This window comes from Cavia porcellus, unplaced genomic scaffold (assembly GCF_034190915.1).
Source record: "Cavia porcellus strain 051 isolate PalLab524CR breed Dunkin Hartley unplaced genomic scaffold, mCavPor4.1 scaffold_3, whole genome shotgun sequence".
NCBI classification, from domain to species: Eukaryota; Metazoa; Chordata; class Mammalia; order Rodentia; family Caviidae; genus Cavia; species Cavia porcellus.
The window spans coordinates 86,415,481-86,432,174 of NW_026947486.1; the positions used below are offsets into that span (position 1 = coordinate 86,415,481).

Consider the following 16,694-nt stretch of genomic DNA (forward strand, 5'->3'; position numbering starts at 1 on the left):
TAAGGTTTTTCTGATGTATCCTAGGTTAGGATTTCACAGGTGAACATTCTGTTATTACATTGCATTTTCTGATTACTTCTTTTTTTTTTTCTGATTGCTTTTAGGTACTCATGAGATTCAGTTTTTAGCAGGTATTTTCCCATATATGAATGTTTTCCCTCTTCCCCTCTCCACTTCTCAAATAAATAAAAACTTTAAAACTTTGTAGATGTAAGGTAGACTGCTTTTGAATGCCTGACTTATGCAAATGTACTATTTCCTTTCTGGTCCTGATTCAGTTCCCTAAAATTCTGGAAATAGTTTGCTTACCTTTGTATATCTCCTATCAATTACACAGTTTGCTTAAATACATGGTCATTTTAAAGTTGTCTTTTAAATTTATCTCTTTTCTGACCCATATGTTAATCATGTTTCAAGAGCAGAATTTGCTATATCTCCAAGTCAAGTCCACCTTGAAAAAGCCCATGTTTAAGTAAAAACTGAGATCTTCTATAGTGTTGAGGCAGATGAGGTTGATTGTTGCATTCTACATAAAGGCCAGGAACTGTAGCAATTTATACAAGGCATGAATTTGGAGAAGAAGGTCATACTAGCTCAGATGCCAGCTGACAACTCGGTGATCTTGAGCTGCCTCTGTGTCCTTAGTAATTCTTCCTTGTAAAGCCCACTTGATTTTTTTAATACTCAAGCTAAATAAAGTGTCTAAGGAATATTTCATGGCCTGAGAACCACCCAAGGACTCTCCTGAAGGTTGAGTTATAATTCTTGCCGGTTCATATATTGTTATTATCTCTATAAGTTTTCTTGTCTGTCTAGAGTGTGTCGATCTCCTTTTATGACATACAAACTGCATTTGAGTTGCAAACTTACTACTTTGTTATACATTTTATTGAAAGCATATGCTATTTTCCTTCTAGAGACATAGAAATCCAGAGCTTATTTGGCTTATTATTCTATACCTGAAAAAGGCAAATGGTAGGAATTTAATTTCCCTATTATTGTCTCACATTTGTATTTTTATCATCTTGGGCAGAACTCTGAGTATTATTGATTTGATGCTTGTGTTAAGAAATATAAATATATGGATTCTTTTACACTTCCTTGATATAATTTTATTGTTATAAGCTGTAAGTGGATTTAATGATTACTTCTAATGTCTGATTATTGCCAAAAAAGATATCTGGTCAATTAAATTAAAATCCAATTTAATTTAGAAATATATTTGGTCATCTTTCCCAGGTTAAAATTAATACTGGCAAATGCTAATTCAGTGCTGTCCAATAGAAGTATATTGTGTATCTCAACTATGAATCACATATGCTATATATTTAAAGTTTTCTAACAGCTACATTAGAATGTAAAACAAATAGTGACAGAATTAATTTTTAAAGATATGTTATTTAATTTTATATACCCAAAATAGCATTTTAAATGGTGATTTCTAGACAAATTAATAAAGGAATATTTTATTTTTTAATTTTTGTTCAAGTCTTGAGGAATAATTTTAGGAGACATTTCACTGATTTAAATGAAAATAAAAACTTTATTTCCACTTGCCTTTATCTTGAAATCACAGTGATTACACTGTTGTTTCGTGTAGGTTTTGGAGAGTTTAAAAGCTAGAGTGAAATCAGATGTTCTTTAACTGTCCATACATCTTCCTTAAATAAAGAATACATTTCTCAGGTTTACTTACAACTATGAGTTTTCACATGACCAAGTTATAGTGAATCTCTGATAACTTTTAAAACATTCTGATTGCTAAGGAAAAGATCTTGGGATCCTGTCTTGGATATACTCCTAGCTTTCCAGATACTCAGTGGAAGTGTTGATAATGAAAAAGTAACATCCGTTGAATTTGAATAAAGTTCTCTCAGTGGTATATTGGACAAATATTGGGATGGAATGAAAAAGGAATTAAGATGTGCTATGTACATGTACCAACTTCTTATAAGGAATATAATCATAATGTACTACAAACATGTACTAATAAAAATTAAAAAGTTAAAAGAAAGTAAAGGAAATAAGTCAGTCATTGTTTAAGGGCAGAAGTGTTATTCAGCTTTTCATGACTATAACAAATACTTGAGATGAGTAATTTGTACTAGTCAGTTTTCTGTTGAGATGACAAAATATCTGGGGAAATCAACTTAAAAAAACAGAAATCACAAGACTTGTTTTTCATATACACTATGTGTCATGAGCTGTATGACTATTCACAAGTCATTCAAAGTTTTGAGAAGTCAGTTTCCTCATTTACAAATGTAGGAGGCAAAGCTAAGTGATGTTTAAAAATCTCAGCTACTACCAATATTCCAAGATTGTGCCAATACGTCTGTCAAAGAAGAAATGAACAAAGAAAGACTATTCAAAAGGAAAGTAGACAACAGTACTTCAAGTGCTTCGATTTTCAGTGTGCGACACACAGAATTTAATTTTAAAAAAGAATGAGCCTAGCGGAAAAGTGTGGGAGGCTTACTTTGATTTTTAAATCACACACTCTTGACTTCATTGTTAACTTCACTACTTCAACTACTGCGGTTTCAAACCTATATTTTAAAAATGCTTCTCAGAATGTACACTAACAAAACAGTTTTGCTACCATTGAACGGGCTGTTCTAGGTTTGTTAACAACATCTTGATTTAAGTAGAACATAACAAAATTTTCTTCTTTACTTAGAGTAAAACAAATTCTAATTACTAAAAATAAAGTGAAATGTAAATTTAGCTTAAAAGCACGTTTCAAAGATGTGTAAGCTGTGACCCATGGTGATTGATGTGTCCAACTTATATGGTTTAGTGAAAGCTCTGCCAGTACATTTAGGGCCATCTGATCTGCGGAGGTTTTGATGAGGGTTGAAGTGGGTAAGAGATGTTTAGCTAAACTTGGAGGCTCAGCAGGTTCAAGAAAATATGTTGAGAACAATCTAGAAGAAAATGTGATATGAAGAGACAGAACAGAAGAAAATTGTCTTTCTCAGGTTTGGGTCTATGAGGATATTTAAATAATAAACCTCTCGTGAGATTTCATGCCATTTGCCAGTGTTGTCACTGTGGGTATGGGGTTCGAATTTATACTTTTTTGCTTGCTTTCACAAACTGTAGCCTGAGATTTTTATTTAAAGTTTACCCTAATTTTTTTTAAAATCAGAGGCAATTTTCTGCTAGAAACAAATGTAAATCTTTCTCAGAGGAATTATTTTCTTCACAAAGATGTAGAATTTCAAGCTATTTGAGTTCACAATGAAAAACAAAGAAGAAAGGAATACTTTCCCACAGGTTGGGAGAAATAACAAACCATAGACCCAGAGTCACAAATACTTTCTGTGCTATATTATAGCTACAGTGTATAAAATAACCGTATCTAGTGCATTTGAAAGAAAAATAACCAAAAACAGGATTAAGGAACCAAATATTACACAAAATAATGAGCATAATTTTTAAAAACCCAAGCGAATACTTTAAAAACAAACAAGTAATTACTAAAGCTAAGTATTCCATAGAAAAATTAAAAACACAATCATCACAACTAATGAGAGGTCTAGTGCACTAGATGAGTCATATGGAGAAATTATTTGTAAAGTAACCCAAATAAGTTTAAAAAAGTAAAAGAGAAGAAAAGAAGGAAAAGACTTGGAGTGAAATGATTGAAGGGAATTCCCAAAAAAGGATAATACTGAACGAGGGAAAGGATTCCAATTTATAAAAATTGAAATATTTCTGTAATTTATGAAAGACATGAGTCCTCAAGCTTAGTAAGTCCCAAACAGGATAAAAATTAATTCCCACTGATCTTCAATAAAGGTCTTCTGACTTCAAGTCTGAAACATTCATGATAAAGGAACTTCCCTGCCTCTCACAGTGTATTAGTTCTTTTATTGTAAAATGAAAAAAAAAATCCGACCTTACTTATATCTCAGGGCTTATTACAGTAAGAAAAATATATTGGCTAGAAAAGATTTATTAATGGAAGATATTTTGTTTTTGGATATGCGATAGCAACAGCACAGGCCACATTCTTTATGGTGCACTCAAGTATGCATTCAGTCTTTATGAACTTGACCTTATCAGGCTTCTAAGTGAAAATTTATTGCACTTAGTTTTACTAAAGAACTAATCTCTCCACTTTATATCATTCCTGTCCTTCTTGTGAATGATTCAGAGGAGTAAGTATGTAAATCAAATGTCCGGAGCAATCCTATGTGTATTTTTGTATCACCAAAGCTCAATATGTACTTCCAATTCTATTAATGACCCTGTAATAAGGCTATAATGATGAAATGAAGGAAATGAGTCTGTAAGTATTTGGAGAATAAATTACAACAATCTTCACATAAATGTAGGATATTTTTATGATAGGAATAATATCATTCAGCCTACTTTGAGAGGGGCATGTTGGTCTTGTCTATATCTACAATCATCTGATTTTGGCAAACAAGGTTGGGACAACTTACTCCAACCTATCCCCACATCATCTGCATTGATTTTACACCTCTGAATCTTGGCTTCTTTCCATTTGTCTCAAAAACTGCCACCACAGAGCTTTCCACCTCCTCCTTTTTTTTAGAAGACTGTTATGGACATACCGAAGGTTGTCAACTAGGTGGCCTCTCCATAGGATCTCACTCTTAGGGAAAATACACCTTCAGAAATATCCTTTTTGGGTCTATTGCCACTTCATGTAGCTAATCATGAATTGAGAAAAATGTCAGATAGCAAGTGAACACAGAATTCACGAAAGAGTTTGAGTAAATGAAGGGCATTTAACACTGAGATACAAAATCTGCTTTTCTGTTGTATTCTTGTTTGTGCAAATCATTCCTTGTTATTCTGAACTTTAACACATAAATAAGTATGCATCCTAGTACATAAGGTTACATTTTCTTACTTCACAGTTCCATCTTAATTAAATATTTTCGTGGTTTGAAATCTATTTTAAAGCTTTAATACCTTGAAATAGTCAGTAGAGTTGACTCAGATTTATAGAGGGATCTGAAAATTTACCTCTTACTTAAAACTTGTCAAATTGTCAAAAATTTCATTGTAATTTTGCTTTCCTGCCTACTAATGATGGCATAACAGGTTTGGCTTTTAGTGTCTCAGAACAAAATGTAGAAGATGTCTTTTTGAAAACATTATATATTTGATGTGCTTTAAATCATCTCACGATATATGAAATCTTGGGGTATCAAATGAGCTCTTTTATATATAAAAAACGAAACCTTGGGGATCCTGGGATGATGGCGGATTGATAGGCAGCACGGTAGAGAGCTTCTTTGAGAAAAACAACTCAAATTCTGAGAATATTTTCCGATTCAATTTCTATTTTCACTTAATCCAAAAAAATGTTGAGGGTGACAATCCATGTCTGAGTAGAATGCATTGCTAGGAAATCATTATAATAGTGTGATTTTTTTTGTCTACCTACCAAAGATACTTTTTTTTGGTACCAGGGATCAAATTCATGACCTAGCACTTTACAGGCAGGCACTTGTGCCACTGAGCTAAATTCCCAGCCTGATGCTTTTTTTTAAAAAAAATTATTTATTGATATATCTTAGATATAGATAATGATCATATTAATCATAGGGAATTTGTATCTGTATATGATATATTTTGGATTTGTTTTTTCCCAATTCCCTCGCTCTTTTCAACCTCTTTCCCTCCGTATTTACAAAGCTTTATTTCCATGTTAACCATTTTCTATCATTTTTTCTTTTCCCTTCTTCCTTTCCTTTTTCAAAGATACTTGTGCATATTCAGATTTTCACAATTAATCTCTATTTGCAATTATCAAGTATCACCAATGAATTTCACTTATTTCAATAATCTAGAGCTAATGTTTTGACTTCACGTTTATTTTAATAGCATAGTAACCATGCTTTAAGTTAAAGTTTCTTTTACATAATTAATTAAATCAGAGTCACTTTAGTTTATCTTTTATGTTTTACTGAGTAGGAAAAGAGTTGTTCTAAAGTAAATTTGAGTACAATGTCAAGTTAAATTTAATTAAGTCTATGTATGAATTAAACATAAACCTTTTGTCTTTTTGCACTAAAAATACTCTAATACTCCCACCCACATTGTGTTTCAGTGACTACTTGTCTATGTCTGAGCTTTTATTTAAGTTCAGGGTGTCTATAGCATTGTGACATACTAATACTGTTGCTAAATAACAGAAAAAATTACTTCTGGGAATTATTCATATGTGCAAAACTACAGAGGGAAAAGTACTCACAACTCTAGGTTCCTTACATGGTTGCACTTCTGATTGTTTTATTGAAGATGGTAAATTCTGGTTACCTTGCATGTGAATGGATTTTTTTTTCTGTCAGAGACATGATCAATGGCTATAAAATCATTCCAATAAAATGTGCATTATACTTTAAACAAAAAAGTTTTTTTTTTGTCAAATTAAATATATGATTCTGCTATAACTCCGATATGTGAAGGGGATAAATACTATAGATGCATGAGTCATTCTAAAAGGCCTAATCAACTCCAGAAAATTGTAGGACAAAGTGATGCTAGACATGGAGAATCAGATAAAAATCTTTTGATTACTGTCACTTTCAAAAAAAGGGACGTTAACAATGTTCTTAAAGCATGTGACATTTGTATAACCAAGGAAAATTTCCCTAGCAACAGTAATTACATGACCTTCTTACAACTTCCTCCTCTAATTATCTCTTTTATTAGTAGTTGCATATCACCATCCATTGAGGAGCACTTAAATGTAATGAGATATTATTATAATGAAGATATATATATACACACACACACACACACACACACACGTTTATGTTTGTGCATGTGTATTCACATTTACAGAGGCAAATTCTCAACACATTCTGTCTATCAGAGTAGGGATGTCCTTATAATAACAACACAGCTCTTTTCAGTGAATATTTTCTCAATGGAAGCATTATAGTTCAGAGAGTTTATGAACTGTATCTATGAGCCTTTCAGAATTAGCATGAATAGTCCAATATACAGAATCAGGATTCATAGATTTCAGAGTTGGAAAGGGTCTTTTGGCTAATCTACTATTTCACAAATAGTAAAAATTTGAGTGAGTTACTCAAATTTAATCTGCTGTAAATTCTTTCGTGTCACAAACACAGACACACACATCATATTGTCATTTTTCTCATGATCAAAATGGACATACTTATAGGATGACATAAAAACAAATGTCTTTGAAATTCCAGCACTTAGGAGGCTGAGGCAGGCAGATTGGTTGCAAGTTCGAGACCAGCCTGGGCTACAAAGTGAGCTCAAGGCCACCCTGAACCACATAGTGAGACCTTGTCTCAAAAAAAGACAAAATGAACAAACAAACCAAACAAGCTAGTATCTTTATAGCAAAACCTTCAAACAATTTAAGAAAATGATCTTTCATGGATAGCATTCATGGAGATAGGGCTTCATATGATTTTTATTTTGTCACATATAGTGTGTTTCAAAGCACCTCAGAGCCTAAAATTCCATATGTCTTTGGCTGATTAATCCATTCCTAATACACACTATAACAAGAAAGGATTGTGCAAGAGAAATGACAAGAGTTTTGTTCTCAGAGGAAATGCATTCCTTCCATGATTGGCTGTTCTTTACAAGAAACAGGAGTGGGAGTGTCTCAGAGGAATTCTCATCAAGAAGAGAAGAGTTCAAATTCTTAAATTTTAATTTTATTTCTCTCCCTTCAAGGACTATGAGAAAAAGAAAAGATTTATTGAAAGAAATATAGTAGATGCATTTTATAAGGCTGGTCTCAGGTGCTAGGGCCAGTACTTTTTTTTTAACAGGCTAACTGTATTACTGAGATTTTACATCAAAGAGTTACGTTTTAAGGAAGCATGATTTGACCTGTGGTATATTCAAATCTAAAACATGATATAGCAGGTTTGTTTTTATTACTCTTGAGGTATATTTAAAGTTAAATGAGTTAACTTTTGTCATGTTCCTTGACACTATCAGGTTAAGGGAGTCTTTATCAAGTAGAAACTGAGGGATGCTAACAATACTCAAGGTACAGTACATAGGAAACCAGACTGAAAATCAGTAAAACATTCATGGCACTCCTCTTGGCAATAAAGAAGCACAGATAGCATACTCAAAGTTAAGCTTCATGTGCTGAGAGAAAGAAAATGGCCAATTACAAAGAGTATATCAAAGAGTATATCCACCTTTGAAAATAACATGATCAATTTTAAGAATCCTATGTTAAACTGCTTCTGCACTGAGTGCACTCAATTAAAAGTCTTATGCGGTGGGATCATCTCAATGGTTAAATATGCACTGCAGGATCAACCTTTTTGGAGTTTAAAAATCACATAAAGACTGTTCCCACTGTGTCATTGGAGACCTGGAAGGCATTTTCTTTCTCTATTTTCAATTCAGTAGTTTTATTAGGAATATATTTATCTGAGAGGCTGCTGAGTTTGTGAACAGCGCTGTTTACCCTTTTGCTTTTGTGAGCAAGAGATGCTTCTAGTGAGCTTTTCCTGTCAAGTCCAGAATGGATGAACATGGCTTTAGTTCAGGATTCCTGAACAAAAACTTGCCATTTATATACTTGTTGTGAGATGCCCTTCATCTCCTTTTTGGTGAGGTAGAGTTTTTTCACTGACTTTTCTCTTTGTCTAACTTCTTTCCTCCTTTGGGAAGGATGATGTTGAGCAGCTGAAAAGTATACTACAGACAAGAGGAATCAGCAGACCTCCTTTCTACTTGCAAGTCTGATACTAGCTAGGTCTATGGCCTTCAACCAGTAATTGAACCTCTGGTTCTCATCTTCCTCATGTTTTAAGAATATGTATTTCTTGTTTATTATTTACCATCTTAGTTTGTCTTCTATTTGTCTGACAAAGTAAAACTCTACTAGTACAGGAATCTGTTTTCCTCACTAATATATACCAAAAATATAGCATGTGACACACAATAGACAGTTGAACTTTTTTTTTACAGAAAAGAACATTTCATATCTCAGTTATTAATGTTATACTTCAAGCAATCTTTCCATGTAGAAATCAGAACCAAAAATTCTATATCTGTCCTTTTCATCAGCAGTTAAATTCCTTTATATTAAAGTTTCATCATTTTTTGCTTTTTCTACAAGCTATTCCCAGTGTTACTTTTCTAAAATACAAATGTGATAAAGATACTGCCCTGATTAAATGCCCCTAACAGCTTTAAGGACTTAATGTAAGATATTTTATGTTTGTTCACACTTATATTGCCAGCCATAGAAGTCATACTTCATCTTTCTCTACATAACATTGCCTCCAATTCTTATGGAGACATATTAGGGGTACAATAAAGGGCAAAAGAACAAAATGTGAGGAGGTAAGACTAGATCAGCAATTGTCACAGTTTCAGCCAAACTAACCTCTCTCTATCTGATGCTTTAGAATCTTCAGGTATGTTAAGGAAGTTATAGTAGATACCACCATATTTGAGAAGCATCAGGCTAGACATTTTTTTCAGCTCTATTAGTCTATGGTACTGTGTTAGCTTTTTGTCATTGTGATAAACATCTGAAATTTAGAAAGAGGACAGACTTATTTTGGTTCACCGTTGTGAGGTCTCAGGCCATGGGTGAGTAGTAGTTCTGTTGCTTTTGAGTGTGCAGTGAGGGAAGATGCACACCTCATGGTGGTCAGGAAGCAAAAAGAGCATGAAAGAAGAGATCAGCATCCCACAGTCATCTTTAAAGGCTCACTTGCAGTGATGCAACTTCCTACCACTAGGATTCATGAAGTTGTGGGTATACTTTTAAGCTCAAAACTAGAGCATGAGGTGTTAATTTTCTTTCATCATTTGATTTGTTTTAGTGACGGAGGATTGCTTAGGGTGATAGAAAGGTTGGCACCAAGCACTAAGCCAAGCACACACCTGATGCATGTACATTTATTAGATATACAGAAAGTGAATTTTACAATTAGCACTTCATTTACTATTAGGTTATCTTTAGCATTTTCATCATAGCCTGAAATTTTCAAAGGTAATCTCTGATCCGTATTATTTCTATGTGAAGACAATAAAATTTCAGGGAAGTATGTTTAGAATTATAATAAAGTTTTCTGTTAAAATTAATTCTTTCAACAGAAGGATCTTCTTGTTTCCTTAGTGTGAGATCACATACTTCAGATCATGAACTAGTTCTCTTGTACCAATAGAACACTGAGCCTTATGTTTTATTATGTGTTATGTTACATCCTAAACAAAATGCATAGGCGTAAGATTTATAGGAGTTAACTTTCATAAATTTTATCCACTTGATGAACATATAATCTGAAGACACAAAGAAAAAAGAATGGTTCATTCTTTTCAGTGCTTAAAAATCACTTGAAAAAACAAGCACCATGCACAAATAACTATGTCACAATTTTGTTAATGATCTCTAGCAATACACATGGGATGTATCTCAGGGAGCTTTACTGATGTGATTAGACAAAGTTTTACGGAATAACTCAAGTTATAGTTGGTTTTGATGGGTAGGTTCGTGTTTTCTAGGTGGAAAGGTAAAAGTATCTAATACTCAAGGAAGAACATGAAAAAAGGGTGAAATTATGTTGTGTTGGTGGTAAAGAGACCTTAAAGACTATGTGAGCAGAGGGAAAAATTTATGAAGAAAGCAAAAGTGGATGATTGTCCAGTGAAAAAAGATTTGGAATAGTTTATGCTGACCTTTGATATCATGTTAGGAAATTCGAAGTTTACTTGCAATAAGCGGGGGACTATTGCTATGGTTTAGATCAAGAATGTCCCATGAAAGAAATCATATACTCAGAGTGGGAGTTTTGGAAGACGACTGACTCATGAGAGTGATGTAACTGACTTTCTGTTGAGAGGTAGGGACTGGTCAGAAGAGGCACGTCATTGAGAATTTGAAATGGAAGAGTATGTCATGCTTCTTTGCTTTTTTCTCTCTGTGTTTCCTTGCTGTCAGAGTGTGAGCAGCTTCCCTCTGCCTAGGTCCTTCTATCATTTCTTTCTGCCTTACATCTAACTTACCATGACATGTAAAAACGAGCCAAAATAAACCTCTCCTCATATTTGTCCCAGCAGTGAGAGAGTGACTGAAAATGATTATGGCACTGGTGAAGTGGTTGACTGCTACCTCTCCATACAGTTTATAAATCTTTGGAAATGGTCTGTAGGAGTTTGGAAAGGTTTGAAGACGTGAGTTAGAGAAGCCCTAGACTGTTATGAGCCAAACCTCATGGGAGATTATGGTCAAAGCTCAGAAGACCAGGAGACTGATAAAAATGGAGATGGTAATGATCAGGTTTAGGAGGTTTCAGTTTAGAATAAGAACTTCACTGCAAGGAAGACACTAAGGCATATATGTTATCCTTTGGCAGAAAATCTGTCTAAATTTTGTTCATGCTCTGAGGCTTTGAAAGAGACTTAGATTAAGGGAAATAGCTTACTTCATATGGTGGAGGAAATTTCTTTCTTTCTTTTTTTTTTTTTTTTTTTTTTTGTCTTTTTCATTTTTATCGGTACCGAGGATCGAACACACGACCGCCTGTTTGCAAGGCAGGTGCTTATGCCGCTGAGCTAAATCCCCAGCCCCTTGGTGGAGGAAATTTCAAGGTGTCCTGTAGATTGAACAAATCTACAGCATGGGCACAATTTACACTGAAAATGAAAAGCAAATAGCACAGCTTAATGATTTCAGAGTATTCTAAGGCTTCTGTAGTTGGCATTTTACCAGGAAGGAAGCTTATGTAAACTTGGGGCCTGTAAAGCTTTACTCAAGGAGATCTTAATTGGTAAAAAGGTTAGAATTATAAACAAGTGAAGAAAGTCCTTTGCATCAGAATAATAAGAAAGATTCCTTGAGGACATTTCAGGAATCAGCAAAACATATCTTTTGCAGGTTCAAAAGTCCAAAAGTAAAAGACTGTTCTTTGAGAAGAGAGCCCTAGCACACCCTGCTCCAGAAAAGTCAACCATAAAATTGCTTTACCAGGTTCATATTCATACTGCTCAGTCATTCAGGTACACAGAGGCCACAACTATTATCCGAGGAAACAAGACTACTGTTTAAGCTGCCAGGAGATCTTGACATCATTCCCATGCTGCTGGCTTCATAGGCATGCAGCATGCAAGAGTTTTGGGGTCAGTGAGTCTTCTACTCACACTTCTGAATAATGTCCAGGAGGCTAGGGAGTGTGTGCCTGAGGTTACAATTTTGAAGCTGTAATAGTGGAACCAAAAGTGCAATGGAGATCCCAGGAAGTTGGAAAATCGAGGAACATGGAATTTCCAAGGAAAGTCACAGATGGTGAGCAAAGTGACCCCAAGGAATAAGACTACAACTTGCAGCACCACAGAGACACAGCTTCCTAAGTCTTTTGGGGTTCATATCTTTGCCTTGGGTGTTGGACAAAGAGTTACTAGATTTAATGTTTTTTTTTTCTGGATTTTGGTCTTGCTTTGATACTATTGGTTACCTTGTTCCTTCCTTTTGGAATGGAAATATTTATGATGCATCACTTTATATCTGCATTACCTAACTTTCTTTTTGATTTTACAGAGGCTTACAGGTGAGTTTGCCTTGAATTTCAGAGGAGACTACAGACTCGGAGTTTTTATTTTATTTTTTATTTTTTTATTTTATTTTATTTATTTATTTATTTATTTATTTATTTATTTATTTATTTTTTGGTCTTTTTCGTTTTTATCGGTACCAGGGATCGAACTCACGACTGGCTGCTTGCAAGGCAGGCGCTTATGCCGTTGAGCTAAATCCCCAGCCCCTGACTCGGAGTTTTTAGCATTGCTGAACTGTGAGGATTTTGTGAACACTTAAACCTGAGCTTAACTGATTTGTGTAAAGAAATGAACATTAAATTTTGAGGGGGGAAAGACATGATGTTATTGTTTAGATCATGAATGCCTACAAATGCCTCATTCACTTACAGGTGTGGCTTCTGAAAAGTCTGGAAAATTATGAGAGCAACAGCTCTTGCTGAGAGGTGGGATTTGGTCCAAAGTGGTGGATCTCTTGGAGCATGACCTGAAGGGTCCATTTCCCTTCCTTGGCTCTTATCTTCTCTCTCTTTTTCCTGACAGCCATGAAATGAACAGCTTTCCTTTATCCAGGCCCTTCCCTCCTGCCATTCTACCTGAGAGCCAACCTGTCATGGACTGTAAACAAGCCAAACGAAACTTCTCTTCCTTTCAAGTTGTGGGTGTTGAGTACTTTTCCCAGCAATGAGTAATGTGATTAAGACAGTTATGGAAAATTTTAGGCTGGAGAATGTGAAAATAAAAGTGATGCTGCAGAAAAGGTAATTGAGAAGCAATATGCGAGATATAAAGTAAATTTCCTGTGCTGAGCTGTGTTTTAAGGTGATGAACCACCCAGTGAAAATGTCCTATGATTCAAATTGTAAGAGACAGTGATTAGAAATGTTTTGCATAGAACTGATAGTAGAAGTCTCAGGAACTAGCAAAGTAATTATAGAATACAAAATGAGAACCAAACTTCCAACACGTAGAGTTGTCACAAAGAAAAAATAAGTTGAACATAAGCAACACGTAATAGCACGTTGTCAATGAAAGCACAGTGAAATGCTAACTAGGATATACCTGGAAGCCTCATTGGGTTCATGAACATATATGCATCAGATTCTAAGAAGCACTACTTTAAAGGAAGGACTGATTAGAATTTGGGAGTAGAAGAAGAAAGAGAAGGAAATAACTCTAATATACCTGTTGAGCAGTCTGATCCTGTCCACTTGGGATCACAGCTGCATACGCCAGTGTCCAGAAGAAAAGTCCCATGTCCTGAGCATTGCTCTTGACATATGGGAAGTGGAGTTTCACAGTTTACTCCTCCCCAGCCAGTAGAACAGTGACATTCTCCTTTTACACAGATGCCATGGCTGGAACACATTGGGTCCAAGCAATCCTCTGAGAGTCCAAAAACAGGGAGAAGAAAGGTCAATATAAATAGATGTGGGATAATGAAACTGAGATACACTGATTTCCTAGTATTATATCATTAATGCTGCTTTAATTGGGCAATAAAATGACTCACGCAGACATTGTGTTCAAACCAGAAGATTATTAACACTAAAAAATATGGTCGAGTTTTGTAAAGGTTGCAATCTAAATTTGGAATAAGCAAACCAACCATATGCTCTGTGAAAATGTGAGCAGTGTGCAGTACCCCCACACAAATGGGTGGGTAGATCACTGTGCGCCTTCAACAGGAATTCCTCAGCTTTGCAAAAAAGCCCAAGAATTTTTGTTAAAGAATGTCTTTTCTTTTCTGAAATTGGAATCATAGTTTTATTTGATGTGTCTAGAGGACTTCCACAAATACAGTTATGATTAAGTTATTGGGCTGAGGTGACTTCTGTTGCATGAAGTAATAAACTACAACAATGTGTAATATCTTTCAGTTATTTCATAGAAGTACTGAAAATATCTCAAACCTAATTTTGAAATTCATTTCTTTATGACTCTCCTATCAGAACACTGCAACACAATTTTCAGTGTTATAGAATATCAGAGACCAAACTCCATTCGTCTCTGAGTCCATGATTTTGAATGTTTTCTGTGTATCAGCCAATGTATAAGTTATTTTAGAGGCAGCTTCCTATGCTTGCCATGGGGAAAGTGTTTTGTGCTTTTACTGAGTAAACATTCTATGGGAAGTAGGAAGTTTGACTTTCAAATGCCTACCCTTCCTTTACCAAGGAGATGAGACTAAAATAACTTATATGTTAAGCAAAACAAGATATGCTGCATGTTCTCATTCATTTGTGGAAGCCAACAAGCCAAACTTGTATAAGAGCATGGTGGAATAGCAGTCTTTAGAGATCAGAAGTGGTAGGGCAGAAGGTGGTAGAGAGAAATTCAATAAATAGCACCATAACTACTATGAGAGTGGAGAGGTTAATCCTGGTTCTTTTTCAGTACAGTAGAGCAGTTATAGGCCCAAATATCTTAGGATATATTTCAAAATGACTAAAAGACTATGAAGATCCCAACACATAAAAACAATTAATGGCTGAAGGTTTGAAATTTGTTAATACTTGCATTTGATTGTTACGCATTGATTATGCATTTATTGATGTATAGATTTAAAGAATATTTAATTATTTAAAGACAAAATATCTCATAATGAGGATACACGCATTGGATTACTTTTGCAGCAGTGGGAATAGATTGACATGCTTGCATTTGCATGGCTGGCTTAAATTTAGGGTGTGGTTTGTGGCCATGGAATCAACTAATCCTAATTAACCACTATCATAATGAGCCTAATGCCATTATAATTAGTTCAAGATCTAAAGGTCATTAGCACAGTATATTAATACCTGAGCTAACCAGCAAATAAATACTCAAAGGTACATTTATTTTGATTCATCATTTAGAGGGAGAACTACAGAGTACAGAACCTTTTTAGAATAATTCTATTTTGCTATATTCAAGTAAAACAATTTTAGTAAACAAAATAATATTTGACTTAATGTAACTCATTTTCTTAAGAGGCCTACAATATTGTAATTACATAAACATTTACATCCTGTAAGTCACACTTAATCTGGAGGCAAAAGTCAAAGGGGCCAGATGAAAGAGGCCAACTTTAAGAAAATGGGATGTGTTGGACACCAGCGGAAACCAAGCGTACAGTTTAAGGGTAACTGTGGCTACTTGGCTCCAGCTGATTGCCACCATGTAGCAATGAGGGGACTTAGTCACCAGAATTTCTAGTGGTCAAGAGTGGCCGGAAATAGTGGCTTTTGTCACAGCTTTTTAGTTTTAAATTTAGGCAACTAAATCATATGGAAAAATAGCACCACTATGCAAATGAGCTAATCTGAGCGCATCCATAGGCCTGCAATAGCCTGTGAGTTCCTGGTCTGTAATGTTTGATTTAAAGTGTTTTCTCTATTGTGTTTTAAAAGTTTATTTCATTAAACATGTTGAACATTCTTCTTTCCTGTTTTGTCTGTTCTACAAAATCTTTCTGTGATGATGAAGAAGGCAAGGTTAAACTTCACTTTCTTCAGTACTTTAAACCTTTTAAATATTTACAAGGATTATGAGATTTTTAGATTATGTGATTTCATGATAGGCTGAAAATGTTGTGATAGATACTATTTTTTGTTAGCTGTGCCTCCATGTAGCATCGGAATTTTCATTTTAAGTATAAAATTATATATATATATATATAATTTTATACATATATATATATATATATAATTATATATATATATAATACAAACCAGTTCAAAAGATAACAAGAATTCCATTGTCTTCCACAGGCAGGACACCATTCACTGGAACAGATAAAATCTTCACACCAAATTTCTGCTCTTGCTAATGGGAGGTGGAAAGCTAAAGTCTTGCTTGTTCATGGAGTGGAATGAGATTAAACCCTTTAGAATGCTGTGTAATAGTCTTAATGAGCCATCTTTAAAAAGCAATTATAGTGCATTTTCAGCAACCTCTCTCCTGAACAACAGTTGTGATGAGACCATCTCCCATGGTAATGGTTTAATATTATTTCTGGAATCAGTCTTGTTTGAGGAATGTGGCATGAAAAAGGTCTGATTACTAGTAAACTTATTTTCCAATGTATCTCTTTAAGTAATAAGACTATTGCCATTTCGAAATATTTTTATAAAGACTCCTGTGGGGTGAATTTAATATAAAGGCACTGC

The 16,694-nt window shown here is 34.5% G+C and overlaps 1 protein-coding gene across 8 annotated transcripts in view; it reads right to left on the reverse strand.

The window, feature by feature from the left end:
* Tenm1 (teneurin transmembrane protein 1) overlaps positions 1-16,694 on the reverse strand; it is a 757,085-nt gene that overhangs the window by 232,434 nt on the left and 507,957 nt on the right. For all 8 annotated transcript variants that reach the window (XM_063246384.1, XM_063246382.1, XM_013147982.3 and 5 more), the window contains one exon: positions 13,729-13,929. In XM_063246384.1, the coding sequence (XP_063102454.1) occupies positions 13,729-13,929 (201 nt within the window). The remainder of the gene's footprint in view (positions 1-13,728; positions 13,930-16,694) is intronic.